Source organism: Caretta caretta, chromosome 24 (assembly GCF_965140235.1).
Source record: "Caretta caretta isolate rCarCar2 chromosome 24, rCarCar1.hap1, whole genome shotgun sequence".
Classification (NCBI taxonomy): domain Eukaryota; kingdom Metazoa; phylum Chordata; order Testudines; family Cheloniidae; genus Caretta; species Caretta caretta.
The window spans coordinates 7769327-7789449 of NC_134229.1; the positions used below are offsets into that span (position 1 = coordinate 7769327).

The 20123-nt window shown below is 44.8% G+C and overlaps 1 protein-coding gene and 1 long non-coding RNA gene across 3 annotated transcripts; one reads left to right on the forward strand and one right to left on the reverse strand.

The window, feature by feature from the left end:
• Nucleotides 1-5537: 5537 nt before the first annotated feature.
• ENSA (endosulfine alpha) lies at nucleotides 5538-18497 on the reverse strand. Of its 2 annotated transcripts, none has more exons than XM_048827792.2 (4): nucleotides 18316-18497; nucleotides 11328-11453; nucleotides 8558-8724; nucleotides 5538-6792 (listed from the first exon to the last, which is right to left on the reverse strand). In XM_048827792.2, exons 1-4 carry the CDS (start codon nucleotides 18370-18372, stop codon nucleotides 6735-6737), a joined length of 408 nt encoding a protein of 135 aa, XP_048683749.1. In that variant the 5' UTR covers nucleotides 18373-18497; the 3' UTR covers nucleotides 5538-6734. The 2 variants fall into 2 exon arrangements, with proteins under 2 accessions (XP_048683749.1, XP_048683750.1); XM_048827793.2 differs by having other exon boundaries at nucleotides 5538-7523.
• LOC125625564 (uncharacterized) lies at nucleotides 11077-14918 on the forward strand. Its single transcript, XR_007353586.2, has 2 exons — nucleotides 11077-11319; nucleotides 14826-14918. It is a non-coding gene; the product is annotated as an uncharacterized LOC125625564 (long non-coding RNA).
• Nucleotides 18498-20123: the final 1626 nt, after the last annotated feature.

Here is a 20123-nt window from a genome sequence, read left to right on the forward strand (position 1 = left end):
ACATCCTGCCAAGGGGTGGGGAAAGGAAGTAGAGCACAGTGCCGCCTGCTTTTTCTCAACTGCACTGCAAGCAGAACGTCGGAGGGAAGCAGCATAGGTTCTAGGATCCTGAAGTCGTTGAAGCAACAAGGGTGCTAGGTGTCCAATAAAGGTTACATCGCAGAACCAATTACTTGCATCCAGGGTGGTTAAAGGAAGGCCAAGAGGTGATATGATTTGAAGGGCATCAGCAACAAGGAGAGAAAAAGCTATTAAAGTAATGGGATAAAACAGAGCGAGAAAAAATGTAGGCTGGAAACCAAGACCTGGCTACTGCTGAAGCTATGGAAAAATACAGAGGGGAGCAATGGGAATCCTGCTCATTACGTTCACCACCTTTTAGCTAGACAAAGCACTCTGGAATGTTTTGCAGGGAAAAGTTCTGTGATCGGCTAGAGCAGAGGATGCACTTAATTCTCTTTGGGGTCTTGTAATCTCTATATTTCTTGTTATGAGTATGTGCCACTACCATCCACTCTATGGGAGCTTCAAGCTTCATTATCAGAATGAGTCAGTTAGACAAACAACCTGCACCTTGGGAAGGTAACCTTGAGCTGTTCTTTGAGCCACCTAGGCCAGATGGATGGAGCAAAATTGTGCTTTAGCGGTATAGCTTATTCCTGCCACCAAGTGAAACAAGTGATACCAGCAAAAGCAGAGGTTTTTTTGGCCAACATCTCCAACAAAAACATGAGCCAACAAAATTTTTGACCAACCTGTTCCCTCTACCCCAGACACAGCTGCATTTCTGTAGGGCCAGATGGACTGTGCCTACAGTTGTCTGGGATGAAAGATACTCGACCACTGTAAAACTAAATATTTCTTTTAATTAAAAATTGGTTGAGCAAGCTGCATTGGGTTGACTCCCCTCTGAAGCCAGTTGAGTATACAGAACTCTGAACAGACTGGGGGTTTGTGCCAGCCCAGCTATGTCGGTCACAAATCACACCTCTGAGTGATACAACTATGCCAATAAAAGTTTGTAACATAGACGTGGCCCTAGTCACTTATCTTTTAACGGAGAGAATGTTCTTCTTGGCCTGGGGGTGGACAGCTCCTCTCCCACACCCAGGGTAAATGTAAAAGTTACACCTATCTTGCATAATTCTTCTTGTGCTGGTCTAGTTCACCAGCTCCTGTTTACCGTTTACACATGGACAATCTCTACGTAACAAACCAAAGTTTGGCACTGAACAATGCATTCCAGGCAAGTTATTTTTGCTTCAGTAGATCAAAGTGTTTCCTTTTACTGGACCAACAAACAAAATGTCAGGCCCCCCAAGGTCCATTCTTTAGCTCTGAGGACTCTATCCTTGCTGGGTATTGAATTCTTGCCACTAAAACCAATACAGGTTTAAAAAGGCTTAGGAGCTCAGAGACCATTCAGGCACCACAGGGCAAGACCTAGCACATATTTCCCATCAAGTGCTGAGCCTTGAGTACACAAACAAACATGGGCAAAGCACATACTTGGCATAAGACACAGAACAGTATGTTCTTGCCCAGGGCACAGTACAGAAACTTACACTCATGGCCTGGCTGGGGAACAGATGAACTTGAGTTTTGAAACATCTAACAAGGATCTAATATATTTAAATAGAAAACTGATCTACAAAAGTGTCAAGTCCTCTTTATGGCTGTTTGATGGGTCTTTAATTCAGACACATATATTTCAAAGTGGCTATAAGACTGAGATGTGTTTCAGCATCAATTATAAATGTGGTGGGAAGACAGGGGGAGTTTTCATTCATTTCTCTTTCTAGCAGGAAACTTAGGTTAGGCCTAACCTTCTCTCACTGAAATCAATAGGAATTTTGCCAGGATTTTAACAGGAGCAGGATTGGTCCCTATTGTAAACATGCAACCAGTCTAAGTTAAATACACACACACGTACGTGTAAAGTAAGTGCTGAGCACAGGATTGGTGTTAGGCTTTTCTAAGGTGCCTCTTCCCATGTATGCTGGTATTACTGCATATTCCCTACAAATGAAATGTAAACCCTTAGAGCTAGTCTGGTTTCAATAAGTGATGTCAGTGAAATGAAATGCTGTGATTTAATAATAGGATCTAACTGCAAAGAGAAAGACAACAGATATTAAACCTTAAAACAAATCAGAGAGGTATATTTTAAATGCAGGAGCTTATTTTCCAGTCTTAACATCAAATTCCATCACCATTGTATTAAAGTGGGTTAATACACTTGTTTTCAAAATAAGATATAAGATGATCCATGTGTCTAGGTTCAGACCCATAGCACTGCTAAACCACTGGGGATGGCTGCCTCGACTAAGCTCTGGGTTGGAAAAAATTGCATTCCCTAGGATCACAGTTCAAAATCCTGGTGGAAATCAACTCAATGCTCTGCCCTTACACAGCAGATAAAATCAGTTCCAAAGTTTTCTGTTAATAGAAGTCTTTCAAAGGAGACTTTAAATACTGAGTTACCATTAGTCACACCCACACACACTTTTACAGAACCTAGATTTCATAATGGTAGATAGATATTGCCCCAGAATTCTTGACCAACTTCTCCCCCACATCACTGCTGGTTACTGCCCTCACCCAAACATACAGCTCCATTTCAGGGGGACCAGATGGACTGTGTCTGGTTTTTGGGGTGATCAGTGTAAAACTAAGTACTTTAGTTAAAACATTGGCTGAGGGAAGAGCTTTGTGCTGACTTCAGTCAGAACCAGATGAGTGTCGATTTCCAAATTCTTGATTAGCATCTGCCACTTAGCTCACTTGATCTCTATTATTGATTGGCCGTTTTTTCCCCCCAATCAGTAAAGTGGGTCAGGATAGGGCACTCTAATCACTTGCACTAATATTTGCCAAAAGGGTACTTACCAGAAACGTTATATTACAGTTATAGAGAGTGGAGAGTCCCATTTGCTTTCAGCTGTACTTTTGTTTTCTATTGGGTGCTATACACATTTATCTCAAAGTGCTAAACATAGGCTGTAGCCTAAAAAGAGCAGAGGTAAAGAAGGCAGGTGTTGGTGGGATCAACACTACCGCACACAGATACCCTGAAACTGGAGATTATTCAACTGAGAGGGAAAATATTAGCCAGGACCCTTGTGTTATCCTCTTGTCTCATTCTGTGCCTTCTCCCTAGGTTCAAGCAGGAGAAAGGACCTTATATCCAGAACAAGAGAGGTAAGTTAGTAGGCTGCAGGTGAGTGCTCCATTAAGTTCTGCTTCAGAACCTTTGAAGTCAATGGGAGTCTCCAATGGGTTTTGGATCAGACCCTTGTCCATGGTAGTTACATTCCTACAATCTCAGTCTTCATATACAAGGAAACACAATGCTCAGCCCAACTTTTTCTCCATGTACCACTGGAAGGGCCATAAAAGAATGAGGGGAGAGGGAAAAAACCATCCTCCAAAGCCCCAATAGTCTACAATGAGTCCTGACCCAACCCTAGGCCCCATAGGTATCAACTTGTCCTTGGTCCACTGCAAAATTGGAACCTTTGGCCAGATAGGGTTCTGGAACACTGCACATGGGTGAAAGATTTTTAACCACTACACGTCTCAAGGGTGATGGAGAGGGGAGATTGAAAATATTGCCTCAGCCCGCTGTGATCTAATTGTAGCACAGGGGCCACATATTCTACTGTCGCGGTACACGATGGGAACCTGCACTAATGCAAGGCCCCTTCCTTGCGAGGGCCTGCTAAACTACCCTTTGCTAGACTAGACTGTGGTGGGCATACTGTCCCTAGAGCCGCCGCTAGGGGTAAGCGGACTAAGCAATTGCTTAGGGCCCTGAGCAGCTCAAGGGGGCCTCCTATTTGCTTATTATAGGGGGGGTGACTTCCTTCCCACCCCAAAAGGAACAGGGCATTAAGAAATACCATTGCAACAAACAGAAATTTAATAAGGGAAAATGTATTCCCTAGGAAAGTGCTTTTATACATCAGTTTTTTAAAAATAAACCACCTCAAAGGAGTTTCTTTCAGTGCAGTTAATTGTTACAGCGGAAACAGGAAAATAGTTTTGATGGAGGGGAAAAAAAAATCAATCACATGATTTTAGAAGTGTTGTAAGTTAGTTTTGCTTAGAGGGAGAGAGAAATGGGGGGGGGGGGAGGGAAGATGTTGGATTTTTTTTAATCGCTAGATAAGATTAACAACATTTCTTCTGCCACCTGCTGCTCACAAAAAGGAATGCCACAGGCTCCCTTTAAACGCTAGTGGGCTCAATTCTCCATCAGCCTGTACCTTGTACAATCATTTACACCAGTTTAAAATCGGAAAGATGGTGTTTTGCACCAATGCAAAAGACCAAATCTTCAGGACAAACCTAGCATTCCAGTCCTAAAAAACCTGAAAGACTTAATAATATTGAGACATTAACAAATCTAGTTTGCATTTCCTGCCTGTGCAATAAGATAAAGTACTCCAAAGCAAATGAATGTATTTCAGATATTGAAAGTCCCCCACTCCCAGAGAAGTATGAATGGCTCTGTGGAGCTACCATTTACACATTTCTGCAATGCCTATTCAATCAAACTACAGCACAGCATCATCCTGTAAATACAGCCACTTTGCTCAACAAGCTTTGGTTGAAATCCTGCTAACAGTGAACTGAAAGTTTCCTTGCACTTAAAAAAAAAATCAAGATTTATAATACTTCTGTTAGCTCAGACACTGATCTATCAAAATTTCAACTGGACACAAGCGTTGTTTTTTTCCAGCCAGTAGAAACAAAAGACTACTCAGCCATTTTATCTAGGGTTTTATTCCATGACATCAATACCTTACTTATCCTCCAATAGTACCAACAGATTCAACCTTTAAGGCAAGCTCAACTTGCGATCCCTTCTATACCATAGTCCAGCAGTGGATAAATAACGGGCATGAGTGTTGGTTTGATATAATTGTGCCTTATCTGGATGCCACCCTCTCTTCAGGAAACATGATTCCATAGGAATTGCAGCAAGGAACCCTTTGGGATGAAAAGTCAGCTCTTTTTTGGGATCCTGGCATCTGGGTCTAGGAAAGTATCAGTCAGCTTGGCCCATGAAGAAAAAACACAAATCCAAACATATTAGCTCATTAAACATGCAGAGGTCCTTTACTGTTTTGCTGTCAGGGCTTCTATTTCTAATTAATAATAGTTAGCTTCATCCTTTCACAAGCAAACAAAAGAAGTTTCCACTTAGTTATTTCCCCAGAAGAGGGAATATATATATAAAAAATTATAGCCATGCTTCAGTTTTTCCCAGAAGTCCGTTTAGACTAAGGAGAAATCATTCCAAGGACAAAATATTTGTATCCTAAAGTTGTATGTGGTGCAACTGTCCAATGAAGATCACTAATTCTATTTCCACATTTAAGGCTGCACACCAAGAAGCTGAACTGCAAATGCCAAACAGTGGAGTAGAATTGGAAGGAAGCCACTGTGAAATACATAACGCTCCCTTTTTAGGGTCCATCTTTCCCCACTGTTTCAGTTTTCATGACTGAACAAAAAATGACTTCAGTAGGTGTTTGAGACAAGTTTATTTTTTAAAATAATCCTCTCTCCTGATGTTTTTCATCCAGTATTTTGAAGGTAATTTCTTTCTCCTTTATATATAAATACACTTGGTATTTCCTGAATCCTGGAGGGAGTGGGGGGAATGGTTCGACATGTTCATTCCCCTCTGTTCTCTTTGTCAATAAGATTTCACTGAGATCAACACCATGAAGATTTAGCCAACAGCTAACAGGTACTTAGTGGTGCAAGTGTGGGGGTTTTTTTTTGTTTGGTTTTTTTTGAAGAAAAAAAGCATAGAATAGAAGATAGAGATGAAGATGATGTAAAAAATTATATATATTTATATATATGATTCATATCTATTTACAATGTGGCTGGGACAAACAAACAGCAAGACATTTGAGGAGATTATACAAGACACCAGTAGCTTTCCCCCCAACCTTCTCAGATTGCTTTGGAACCTGGACATAAGGCATGAGGAGACGGAGACTAAAGAATGAAATTACACATTTACAAAGAAGGAGTTCCCCACTCCCGCTAAACCCGGTCTCCTTTTCACTCTGGTGAAATTGACTTTTTATTGACCAGTCTCTATGAAAAGAAAAAAATGGTTCTTTACAACCTCAGAAACATGGATGTTGATTTGTACGATATGTCAGGCTTGGCTTTTTACTTCTTTTTTGAAGCAGGACTCTTAGGAATACCCTGATTAGCTAGATGCAATACCATGCTTTCCCATTTAGAATCATCAGCAGCAAAACATGGTCAACTGAAACAGACCTTTGTATGAATTACTTGGTAATTTTTAGTCCCTAAAGTAAGGCATAGTAGAGAATGTATGTAGACAAAGCTACATCAATTGTGGAGTTTCAAGTGTTACCTTTCACTTGGTTTTCTTCACCTTGATAGGGTATCCTATAGAATGAACTGATTCAACAGATTCCCTCCCCTGTCCCCAAAAACAAAAAAACAAACCCAAATCTTTAAATTCTGGACTTAAAACAGAGATTCATGTTTTCTTTTAGCACAGCAAGCTGCATGCTGAAATCTTAAAGTCATCATTCCAGTGAAACACCTTTTAACCCAATACACTATTGCATCTCTGCTAAAATATTCCTCAAGATGATAAATGCAGTCCGATCCTCTGTTCCCAGTGAAATGCTGTATTTTCTATGCCACACGAAGACCATATTTGACATGCATTATCAGTTGTGATCTTGCATTCCACAGGCTGCATCCATTGAATCAACATGGTTTTCAGGCCTGAAACAGACACAGGCAGGAAAAACAAAACAAAAAACCAAGCTACTAATGTGTTATGTCATTAATGCAAGTTTGCTTTTATGCTTTATGCTTTTCCACTCCATCCTCTCAGGTGTTTTTTGTTCTTGTTTTTTTAAAACAGGCTGGTGACCTTCTATCCTGAAATCCTATATCTTCAAAGAGAATTTCCTCTTCCCCACGCATCCTCATGTGTTTAGAAGGGTCATAATTATTGTCCCATTTTTCTGAACTACAAAAGCCATGTTTGCTTTACACTCTTCCTAATCCTTTCCAACAGACTTAAAAATATTTGTATTGGTAACAGGCTGCAGTGCAGAGTTAGTTATTCTGTAATTTCAGCTATTAGTTAAGGTGCTAGCCTAGGACTCAGAATTATGGAATCTATGAATGAATCTAAGGTCAGAAGGGCCTACTGTGATCATCTACTCTGACCTCGTACAAAACATAGGCCATAATACTTCCCCCAAATAATTCCTAGAGCAGATCCTTTAGAAAAAAACCTAATCTCTATTTAAGAAAGGTCAGTGATGGCGAATCCACCATAACCTTTGGTAAATTGTTCCAATGGTTAATTACTCTCACCGTTAAAAATTTACACCTTATTTCCAGTCTGAAACTTGGGAGATACAGGTTCAGTTCCTTGCTTGGTCTCAGTCGTCCTTCGTGACAATGAGCAAATCACTTAGTCTCTCTGTGCCTCAGTTCTCCATCTGTAAAAGGGGGATAATAGTACTGCCGTGCCTCACTGGGGTGCTAGGAGGATCAATACATTAAGGATTGTGAGGTGCTCAGATACTACGGTGATCAGGGCCATACGAGTTCCTGAGACAGAGCGATTTAGTCACAGGTACAAGTTCTGATTGAAGGTAAGCAGGTGGTTTTAAATGTTGACAATTAAGAACACTGGATTTTCAAAGAGGAAATCAAAGATTAAAAACCTGCTGATTCCAGGAAGTAGAACTTGAGAGTCTTCTGTCAAGAGGGCTTACTCTAATTTTGCCAAAGCACATTGGTTCCTGTGACTATGGAACAGTTCCCAATTTGCTCAGCCAAGCAGAATAGGAAATCTTGACATTTCTTTAAAAAAAACCAAACACACATTTTGCTGAATTACTTTCTGTATTCTCACTAATTTCTTGTCCAGGAGTTCCACTATTCATTTAGCTCAAGCATAAAACATATACCCATGGGCCACCTGTTTACTGGTTATCCTAGTCCTGGCCAATTCTCTGATTGCCTTCTGTACAGTCACCATACCTCTCAGTACCTTGGACCTAGTAGCTGAATGGCAAGAGGCCCCTAGAGTCTCAGGACTTGCATTCCAGTTGTGCAACCAAGCTGAGAGCCAACAGTGGACTGATCCTTTAGTGCAGTATTCTACTTTTATAAGCTTCCTTGCTTGTATAGTGAGGTGGCAAAGTTCAAACACTTCTGCTATAACTCCTCTGATACCTGAGGGATTTGAGCTGCATGCAAACTAAGGCAGCAAACTGACTTTGTATGGAAAGGATCCACTCAGCTGACTGATCACCAGCTGTAAAAATCTGCACACACCCAGGACTATAAACACATCTCACTTGCTTTTCCTTTTGTTTGATTACTGTAAGTATTTGAATAATTACATTAATTCCGATCATCCCAGCCCTATAATACAGTGAAGTTCAATCAGTTTGACACACACACCCCCACACAAAAAAAAAACAAACCCTCAACAACAACAACAAAAACAGAAGTGCAGGTTTACCCTGCCAGCTTGCTGGTTACAAGTGATGACTTTCTTGGTGGAAGATCTTGTGGTGTCGGGATATGGTCTCCTGTCACCAGGTTATTGTCAGGCCCGGTGCTTGGCAACTGCTTGTTCTTCATCTTTGCCTTGGCCATATTGTAGTCACCCGAGTCAAAATACTTTTGCTGAAAGAGGGACAGGATTTCAGGTTACTTCGGCAAAGTCTTAAGAAAATATACTGCCCAAAGACTTGTTGGAATACTGTGAACATACAAGACTTATCTAACCATGAATGTATTTTCTTGATTTTAGTAGTAGCTTGGTCAGTGTACACCATGGTGTCACTGAATTTGCAGGCTCGTTAGATAAGCCTAGCCTGCACTTAGAAGTTCCAGTAAAGCCATAAAACTATAGCTACTGCAGCAGAACCCTGCTACTATAGACAGAGGGCTTTTGCTGGTATAGTTCATTCGGGTTCGGTGAGCAAAATAAGCTACCCCAGCAAAAGCGCTTTTGTGCTGGAATAACCACATCTAAGCTAGGGTTTTTGCTGGCACAGCTATGTTGTAAACAAACAAACCCAAGCAAAATAACTCTCACACCCCTATCAGGCAAAGCTATGCTAGCAAGATTTATGTATAGCCCTGGCCTAAGAACAGGCACTAAATCCTCACTTTAAAGAAATAGTTACATAACACTTGAAGCCGGACAAGCAGGCTCCTTCCACACAAGGAAATCCACCTTCACATTTTATACACATACTTTTAAGTAAGTTTGTAACACAACCAGTCACCCCCAACGAATTTTAGGCCTTTCTGTAATACTTATTTTAAAGAAGTAAATGATCATGGTTATCACTTTACTAACGTGTACTGTAAACAAATACAAGTCACCAAGTACAACAGCAGTTGATAAAGCTTTAGAACAGGGAATCTCTGTTGTGTTTACTAAGTTCCTTAAAGGGACTTTTAAAGCCCAAACACTTGACCTACTGTCACATGGCTGGTTTCAGAGTAACAGCCATGTTAGTCTGTATTCGCAAAAAGAACAGGAGGACTTGTGGCACCTTAGAGACTAACTAATTTATTTGAGCATAAGCTTTCGTGAGCTACAGCTCACTTCATCAGATGCTGTAACCCTAATGGGGAAAGACCCTGGGACCCAATTTTCATTCACACCATTCTGGTAGCATAAAAGAAGCCTTAAAGTGGGTGTAAATGTCATGTCTGCCAGAGCACCATAAAGGGGCTTTGGTGTAAATGAGAAGGGCCTGATTTTGCTCTCCCACTGGTGAGAATTAGAGGAGAATCAGGCCCTAAATATCGGATTTAAAAACAAAAACCCCAACTGCTTCCATGCCAAGAAATTAAATAATCATTATTTTTGTGCTTGCCCTGCAGGCTGTTACCTAAAACAATATTAGCAGAGTAACATCAACAGCAAGAGATAATGCTGGCACACAACCATGTTTTGGCAGGATGAAAGGCTATAAATAAAAGTTATAAAAGGAAAACAATGATGTTAATTCCAGTGAAGCAAAGCAGAGGCAGTGGGCAGAATCCCTGTGTTCTAAATGGGAAAAAAGAACAAAATAGTTGCATTTTCCCAGCTTCTCAGAGGATTTTTATACAACCTGAAGGGGATAAGACTGTACCAGACTGCTTTACAATAGCTTTGTAAAATATTACAGCTATAAACAAGATGCCAGGCTTTGCTTTACTGAATTTCAGTGAGGGCTTTAACAAATTCCTCAGACGGAGGAGTCATGAGGCCTGATATACCATTGCCTTGAACCTTGGCCAGTCGTACACCAGTCCGGAGTGGGTGTAAAATGCTGCCATTCTGAGCTGGTGGCATTTCTACACCCACTTTGCACAGGTCTAAGTGACTGCACAAGGTGCAGGGCAATGGAAAAATCAAGCCCACAGTTTCTAATTTTGCATCATTAAGAGTTCTACTTTGAACCCACATATGAGATTTGGAACATCTGATCTGCCAGATCACTGGCTGGTGCACGACCAGCCCCACAGCGTTAAGGTAGATCCCAGGGAGAGGCCCAGGTGGCACAAGGAAGTCAGTGCACTAGTTTCTAAGTATCAGAGTCCAAAGCATGATGGGTCACAATGTGGAGAAATGGGAAGCCACTGAAACAATATTCACATAGCAAAATCCACCACACAAAAGACAGCATCGCTGTTCATGAAAGGCCCAAGACAAGAACAGCCTGGGATGATCTAGATCAGGAGGTGCAGAGCTTGGGAAACAGAGGAATGTGCCACACAGACATCCACTATGGCGACTTCAGTGGGTTTTAGATGGGGCCAATCCCAAAGAGCTTTAATCAGGTCCTACAGACCCCTGGCACAAGCTTGCATCATCAATAACATTCATAAGCACAAAGTCACTCAAGGTACAAGTAAACTCATTCATTCTGGACATTTACATCAAAATTACGTTTGTTCCTACATTTGAATACTTTTCAAGTGGTCTTGTCCAACTTATTTCATGCCTGATATATCCCCAGGCCACCAATGGTAATGAATATAAACGTATTGGATACAAATGGCATAACAACAAGTTCAGGTCACTGGCCCGGTTTGGTCAATAGATAGAAATATAAGCACCTTAGGTACATACTGAATCCAAATCTCTCATTCAATTCAGTCTTTACTAACAATGTCTAGACTACTTTAAATGCTACTGTCTATATCTTATACACTTTTCTTTACACCATCTAGTGATGACGATGCTTAGCTTCCAAGACAAGAGCATTTGAGTAGGTAAGTACCCCTTTCTGCAGTCTTTTCATTAGGAAGTCTGACCCTCCTGGCTTCTGTCCTAAATTAGGATATTTGGCTTTTAGTTTTGCTTCTTCTGCTTTCTCAGGGATGACTGCTTCCTTCTCCTGTGTATCCTGAAAAACAAGAAATGGATTAAAGCTATTCAACCCTATGAAAGAGGACACCTTTATTTTACCTCAGAAATCTAGTTATATAATGTTTGTCCTATAACTACAAGCCTAATGTTTCGCTAATTGAGGTGTGGCCCCTTAAATGCTTAAACATACTTTGAGAACACTGTAAACTCAATTCTAAACCCATAGGGGGAGTGGCTTTCTCAGAAAGCCTGTGGGAAAGCGGACAGATAAATGGGCCAGGTGAGAGATACAGTCATTGATAAGGAGCCATCAGTAAGTTCAACCCAGGCAATGAGATTCAGCAGGGAGTCATCAGTTTCACATCAAGTCCCACCAGCTAAATGTGGCACCATCTCTAACTCTTCTAACCTTTCCACACAGCAGCAGCCAATTGGCTTAGCCAATATGGGTGATGGCTAGAAATTCAACCAAGCTTTTATACTCAAGCGCAAGCAACATGCCAGAAACAGCTCCCAGATGGGTCACAGAGATCAAGTTCTGCTGCTTCAACATGGAGTAGTTATTCACATGTATCCAATGCATCAACATTCCCCAGTGCCGTTTCCTAGCATTGCTTAAAGATAGTTGTTTTAAACAATTGAGCTCTCTGATCATTAAGAATCATTACAAGGACAAGAGGCAAATCAATGTTTTTAGTGCATATTTTTTCATAAAGGGGAATTCCATAATGCTGAAGAGTGCATGTAGACAGCCCAGGAAGCCAGAAGGTCTCTGTATCCATACAGCACAGATCATATCAGAGAGGTTTACCCTGAGCCACCCCACCCCTGTGTGTGCCTCAGCCCTATGCTGAAGAGAAAACCGTTCCAGAGCAAGATGTTATTTCACCATCCAAGACTCTTTATCCTATGGACTGCGTTACACAGGTCAGACTTGCAGTCCTTTCTGGCCTTAAGATCTATGAATCTTTGGCCCCTCTGCAGAGATCCCCACCAATCCCTCAGGTATGATGGTTTTTGCAACATGCACACCTGTCTACTAAGAATTGGACTGAGACTTTGCAACTTGTGTCGTACAAACCAAACAATGCCGACTCAAGTCAGTTTCTACCAAGGCCAAATTCAAACTGGCAACTCCAAACCCATTATCGATCATCTATGCCATCCAGTATTGCGGATGCAGCAAGCTCAGCCCCAGGGGCAGAACACCACATACTATATATATATATATATATATATCATATCTCTGGTTGATCAAGAAGTGGCATTGGCTTGTTCTGTGGCAAGTTCCTTCTCATCCCCCTGGGCCCAAAGGCTTCTTGCCTAAGCACAGAGTAGATTAGGCAAGGTAAAAACAGGGTTGAGATTTTCCATGTCCTTGCTGGAGTCAAGGGGAAAAAAACAAAACACCTTTATCTTCAGCTTGGCATGCAGGTGTCAATATGGTCACGAAGAGAGTTGCTAGAGCAAGATCATGGAGATAGAAGAAACAGGATTCTGCTCAATGTCACTAGAGGGACCATGAGTTTGAGCCAGACTAGCTACTCCTATGTTCCGATTACATTTAGTTCCTCTTGCTAAAAGGGCAGGACAGAATCCATCCAATTAGACAATCTACATTTGATTTTAGTAAAGAGAACAGGCAAATTTCTGCCTTAACGGTTAGGATTGGGCACGTTATTGTTGAGTTCAAGACACCTTTGCTCAGAAATATATAGATGGAACGCTACTGAAACAGACATGTGAAACTTTCAAATTGGAAAAATTAACAAAAAAGAAATAAATCAGTATCCTAACCTAGAAAATTAGTGGAGGCCTGTAAATATCTGATAATGTAGACTGGTTTTTAAGTGACAACGTCAGGACTATTGTAAAGAAGTTGCTGTACAAGAGCAGAAATTCTTGATGGCTTCAAAATTGATGCCATCTGCAACTATTTGTCTCAGCACAGTGGTAGAGGAGGTTTGAGGGCTGCCTGGGATGCATTACTCACTCCCGCCCCTCCAATCACGTGCGGAAAGAGGAATAGAAGGATTGTCACACTTCTGTCGTCCAAGACAGTGCTTAACCCAGCCCTATTCTTTAAGCGGAGTTTGCTTAAGTAAAGAGGACTGTGTAGACATGAGTCAAGCAGAGCGTGGATGTCAGCAGAACCACAGAGTGACTACGTTTCTCAGTTCTTTCAGAATTTTTAAATACATCTTTGAGAGCAGACTCAATGGTATAAAAGCCCTGAGAATATGAATTACCAAATACAGTAAATTCCATTTCCTAGATCTATACTGCTTATTACACCAGAGGGTCAACAGTAGCTGGCCAGAAATAGAATGGCACAGTCCATCCTAAGAAATCTTGCTGTTCTGTTATTCTTGAGAAGTCAGCTGTTGGAAGGCATTTCAGTAGTCTCTAAGTTTTTCAAAGATTTAGAACAGAGGCCACTGGCCTGTTTAAGATCTGGATTTAGATGATTTTTCTCTACAGAGAGCAGCCTAATGGGCTGTGTCAGCTCTCTCTCCCTGCTGCATTCACTTTCTGGAAACCTTCATTCCTGCTAGTCACTATTGCCACCAATTCCAGAAAAGTAAGATCTTGCACAGCGAGAACTCAGTTCAATTTAGAAGGCCTGTGCAGCATATCTAAGATCCTCAGATTTTATTTGTTGCTGGCCTGCACCAACCTGTGATATTTGGTCCATTACCAGGCAACACACTGGAAGGAGAGGCAACATATTTCGAGAAGCCACTGCAAATTAATAGATTAGCCAACAGAAAGTGAAGGCAGGCGTGCTCACATCTCAAAATCCACATCATCATAACTGTTCATTGTTCACTGTCTCAGACTGATCGAGCCATAGACAGACACTGAAAGCTCTCAGTCTTGGGTCTGGTCCTTCCAGGTAAGGAGAGAAGTACAGGAGGAAGTTGGTACTGCTGGTGGTACCAATACTGAATGTGTATTTTGGCAGTTAGAGTCCATGCTGGGTCGAGAGGGAGGTAGACTGATAGCATCCTGGCTGATAGTTGAATAGCGGGTTGGAGATAGGGGGTAGAAACCATGTTTCCTACCTGCGTAGGTATCTTATTCGCCAATCTATCAAGCATATGAGAAACTGGGATGGAGAGGCTTGGAAGCTAGGAGGCAAGATATGTGCCTGGCCCAGCACAGACAGGCACACTGGAGGATGCTCTGTGGATGACAGGTGGTGGCTAGTGACTATATGTAGCCCAACTAGAAACATACAAGTTGGTATCTGGTCTATTAAAGGCAGTTGACAGCTGCTGAGAAGTTGGCTGTGGAACCTAAGCCACAAGTGTTCTCAGATGTTTTCTGCTATAGTATTCATTCCAATGGTGTTAGGGTTAATGGAGATTTATCACTCTGGCTGTCTTAATGAAGTTCTCTTTTCTAGGAAGTGGATACAGGTAGACAGATGCCACTCAGCCATCTACAACTCAAAGAGACACTGTCCCATGAAATAAAGAGATTCTTTACTGTCAGAGAATTAGAGAGAGAAGCACAAGTTCCAAAGCGGTGTTTGGTCTCTCAGCAGGAATTCTGGCAGTGTTACCCATAGCCCAATAGTTCTTACCAGATACTCTCAATCCCACCTCCTCCGCTCAATTATTTATTTTTAAGTCATGTCTCCATACATGGCCACAAAGGCTATTTCCCTCCCATTATCCTGGGTACGCGATCTTAAACTGCTGATCAGGCCCTTTACAGTCAATGGCTTTGTGCTTTACTCTACTTATTGGAATAAGATCAGTGGCCAACACCATAGCTGGGAAATTAATACCAATTAGCATTTTTCGGACAGCATGGCTATATGTGCAGCACTGCAATGCACCTGAACAAAGAGACAATGGCACCTTTTCAAAAGTGTGATGCCACTTGCCTATCAAGATAGATTAAGCCACCAGGATCCACATAGGACACACTTATGTCCTGCCACTATATACAGACTGCCACAGAGCTGATGTTAATGTTTAGTCACTGTTCAAAATTAACGGTGATACACAGCTGCCACTTTTCCCAGAGGGCCTGTATCACTGAACACATGTGCCCAGATGGCCAGCAGGTTTTAGCTGCATGACTGTTAGCCTGTATTCTAATACTGTAAGAGCCGGAAAGCCTATTGTTCTGACAGATCCCTGTTGTACTGGTGCCACCATTAGTTTGGGCAATAACCAGTTTGGCTGAGAGCTGGCCATGTGTTTGTATGAGAACACCTAGCCTGTGCTAATCCTGCTCCAGTTCTGAAGCTTGAGATGGCAGCGCTGTGTATAGAAACTCCGAGACAAAACAGGCTTCAAGGTGTTCTTGCAAACTCTATTACCCAGAATGCTCTTCCACTTCACAACTATTAGAGATGGGGTGAGAGCTCCGAGAAAGCATTTAGATGCGAGTGTTACAGGTGGTTAAAATGTTTCTTTTGTGTAGGATTTGTGTGCCAGAGTAGTAGAAAGATTTTAACCTCCAGGCTGCACACCATATAGCTGTTTGTAGCAGCACAAGTAAAAGGGTCAAAGATTTTCTGCATCATGGGAACTCAATCTTGTGGCAGTGATCTAGCAGTGGCCGTTAGTAAGTGGTTGGACGGTATCATTGCTGGGGTGAAAATGTCTAGCCAGCTGTCACAGTCCATTTACTTAGTATAAAACTTATTCTGGACCCTTGCCGGCACAAATGCAGTTCTCTTTTGCATAGCTTCCCAACTAGTCCTATATAGGGCCCGATCCACAGTCCATTGAAATCAATGGGAGTCTCCTACTGACTTCAATGGGATTTGGATTATGCTCATACACAAGCTTCAGAAACATTTAGATTTTTTAAAATTAAGTCTGATGGTGGAGTGGCATTTGATATTCAGGGTCCCCTGCAAAAGTCATTAAGAGAAACGATGCCTTCTGAGGTTGGGAAGTTACATCCTCTGTTGTACCCATTTTAGCATTTTAAAATGAGAGACTCTTTAGGAGCAAGTATTTCCCTATATTAAAAACCAAGAGTTAATATTTAAAATTAAGGTTTCAGATTGGAAACACTTTCTCCCCCATCCCAACATATATGATTTCTAGGACAGACGATGCCAAGGCATTTTGGAAGAGACCATTTAAGTCACATTTCTCCTTTCCCTAAAGCTACCGTCTCCTCTTTGGTTACCAGCCACTTAAAGAGAATCAAGAGAAAAGAACAATTGGAAAGACAACGCGTCTTTGATAGGACAGTCTTTAAATAAAGTGGATAAGTCTGAGTAGCTGTTCCCCTCACGACACCGTGGGCAACACTCTAAGGAAGTCGATGACTCAGGGGAGCTGCACACCATGCTGCTAAGCTGCCCTAGACAAAAGGCAAAACAAGAATTTTTGTGCAGAAGGGTTATGTGGGATAATTTTAAATCATTACTCACTACAGTTCACTCCTGCAGCGTTAATATAAAACCTCCACTACAGTTTAAAACCACCCCCACCCCCGAAGTAATAATTTTGCCTCTTCTCATCTACTGCAGCTGCATTTTCGGGCCGCCCCCCTGAATTCTGCTTTAGCCTAAGGAACTTTATTACCCTCAAATAAATCAACAGCTTGTGCATATAACTACAGAATTGGCTACAACAAAGTGGTTGCTTTACTGCAAGCCTGAACTGGTATTTTGAGAGAAACATCTCTCCCCCTTAATACCAAAGGGAAATTCCCTTACTTCCTTTGAAGCAGCCGTTATTATATAATCCTAATTTACCTCCACCTCATGCAAACCTGATCTCGCCTTGCCTGAAAAATTATTTACGGAGAAGTCATGAAACTGAGGTGAACTGACATGATTTATACTGAAACCACCAAACCATCTGCTTTTAAAGCAACTCCTGCACTCTTAATTCTTCTTGTGGCTGTCAGTGGGCTGGGCAGTCAGCTTTGTCCCACCATCAGGGTCTTAACAGGGGGGAGAGGGATACTTATTTTATAAGCCATTTCACATATATGTTCGCAGAGTTGTAGCTGTGTTGGTCCCAGGAGACACACATGGGTACGTGTGGTAGTATTTTTCACTGGACCAGCTTCTGTTGGTAGAAGATACAAGCTTTCGATCTACAAGCTTTTCGATTCTTCAGATGACCTGATGGGGCAGGTGAGCTGAAGAAGAGCTCTGTGTAGCTCAAAAGCTTGTACCTTCCACCAACAGACACTGGCTGGTGCAATAAAAGATATTACCTCATCCATCTTGTTTCGCTCCACAACATGTAATCATGGTTTCATGGAGACCTGTAACCTTAGCCCTGGTCTACACTTAAAACTTCCACCCCTGAGCACCCTAGTTAAACCAACCTGACCCAGGTGAAGACACAGCAAAGTCAATGGAAGAATTCAAGCCCCCCAAGCTCCAACCAACAGTGGAGCCCCCCATGCTGAAGTCCAAAGCCCCACCCAGCACTCCCAGATCCTCCCTCCACCATAATCCCCTGCCCCTAGTGGACCCACCCCCGAGCCTGGATTCAGACCAGGAGCTCCCCCAAAATCACAATCTCCCCCCATTCCTCTGACCCTCTCCCACCCCATGGCTGCCCCCTTGCTCCAGAAGCTTCCACACACCCCCAGTATCCCACCACCCTGCTCTGACCCAACCCTGTCCCGCCTCAGAGCTGCCCCACGCCCCAGAGGCCTCCACACCCCCCGCATCCCACAATCCACCACCCCTCACCCGCCCAGACTCACTCTGCACTTAAGCCCTATCTACCCCACGACTCACACCCCCCGGAAGTACCACCCCAGCAGGCCTGTAGCCAATGACCAAACACCATTACCGGGAGCGACGAATACGGCAGCCAATCACAGTGCGGCGGGCGCGTACGGGCAGTCCAAGTAGCCAATCGGAGCCCAGAACGATCCCGCCGCGACTCAGCCCTCACCTGTTTCTCGTCGCCCGTCTGTTCGCACCGGCTGTCGGTACCGAGCTTCTCCGACATGGTGGGGCAGGGAAGGGAAGAGGGACGTGACTGAGAGAAGGGCCGGTGTTCTGCTTCCCACACTCTCCCCGGCTCCTGTCACTTTCACTCTGTAACCAAAATGGCCGCCGCCGCCCCCCTAACGTTTCTGCCTGGTAACTGACAAGCAGAGCAGCCAATAAGAAAGCTTCGGAGGCCGGGGTGACATCATAACCAACCAATCACAGCCCTCAGAAGACGGGACGAGGGGGGTGGGATACTGAGATGAGACAGATGGGGCAAAGGGCCAATGGAGAGTGAGGCAAGAGCAAACCGGGCAGGGCAAAACTTGGGAATGACGAAAACTGAGCGGGACCAATAAGAGACGAAGAGGAGGCCGTGGGGCGGGGAACCAAAATAGGGGGCGGGGTGAGGCGGGTCCTGGCTGTTGCGGGGGAAATTTCATTGGCTGCCCTGAGCTCCGTGGCGCCCGGTCCTGCCCCTGGCTCGAGCAGTGGCCTGGGTGTGAGGGCGGGGACTGGCGTGAGCCCCGCCCCCTAGGCATGGGGCCCCGCCTCCAACCCCCCGTTCGGGACCCGCCGTCATCCACTGGGACCCACCCCCCGGACCCGGACCCGGACCCTCTGGGACTCACCACTGCCCCCCCGGGAGCCGCCCCCCATCACCCGGGACACGCCCCCCACATCACCCCGGGATCCAGCACCGCCCCCCAGGAACCTCTGGGACCTGCACCCGCACATCAGCCTGGAACCCACCACTGCCCCCCCCGGGACCCACCCCCCCTCCCCCTGGGACACGCCCCCCACATCACCCCGGGATCCACCACCGCCCCCCAGGAACCTCTGGGACCTGCACCCGCACATCAGCCTGGAACCCACCACTGCCCCCCTGGGACTTGCCCCCCAGGACCCACCCCCCACATCACCCTGGAACTCACCACTGCTCCCCCCGGGACCCGCCTCCCCCTCCCCCTGGGACACGCCCCCCACATCACCCCGGGATCCACCACCGCCCCCCAGGAACCTCTGGGACCTGCACCCGCACATCAGCCTGGAACCCACCACTGCCCCCCCCGGAACCCACCCCCCATCACCCCAGGAAACGCCCCCCACATCACCCCGGGATCCACCACCGCCCCCCAGGAACCTCTGGGACCTGCGCCCCTACATCACCCTGGAACCCACCACTGCCCCCCTGGGACTTGCCCCCCAGGACCCACCCCCCACATCACCCTGGAACTCACCACTGCTCCCCCCGGGACCCGCCTCCCCCTCCCCCTGGGACACGCCCCCCACATCACCCCGGGATCCACCACCGCCCCCCAGGAACCTCTGGGACCTGCACCCGCACATCAGCCTGGAACCCACCACTGCCCCCCCCGGAACCCACCCCCCATCACCCCAGGAAACGCCCCCCACATCACCCCGGGATCCACCACCGCCCCCCAGGAACCTCTGGGACCTGCGCCCCTACATCACCCTGGAACCCACCACTGCCCCCCTGGGACTTGCCCCCCAGGACCCACCCCCCACATCACCCTGGAACTCACCACTGCTCCCCCCGGGACCCGCCTCCCCCTCCCCCTGGGACACGCCCCCCACATCACCCCGGGATCCACCACCGCCCCCCAGGAACCTCTGGGACCTGCACCCCTACATCAGCCTGGAACCCACCACTGCCCCCCCCGGAACCCACCCCCCATCACCCCAGGACACGCCCCCCACATCACCCCGGGATCCAGCACCGCCCCCCAGGAACCTCTGGGACCTGCA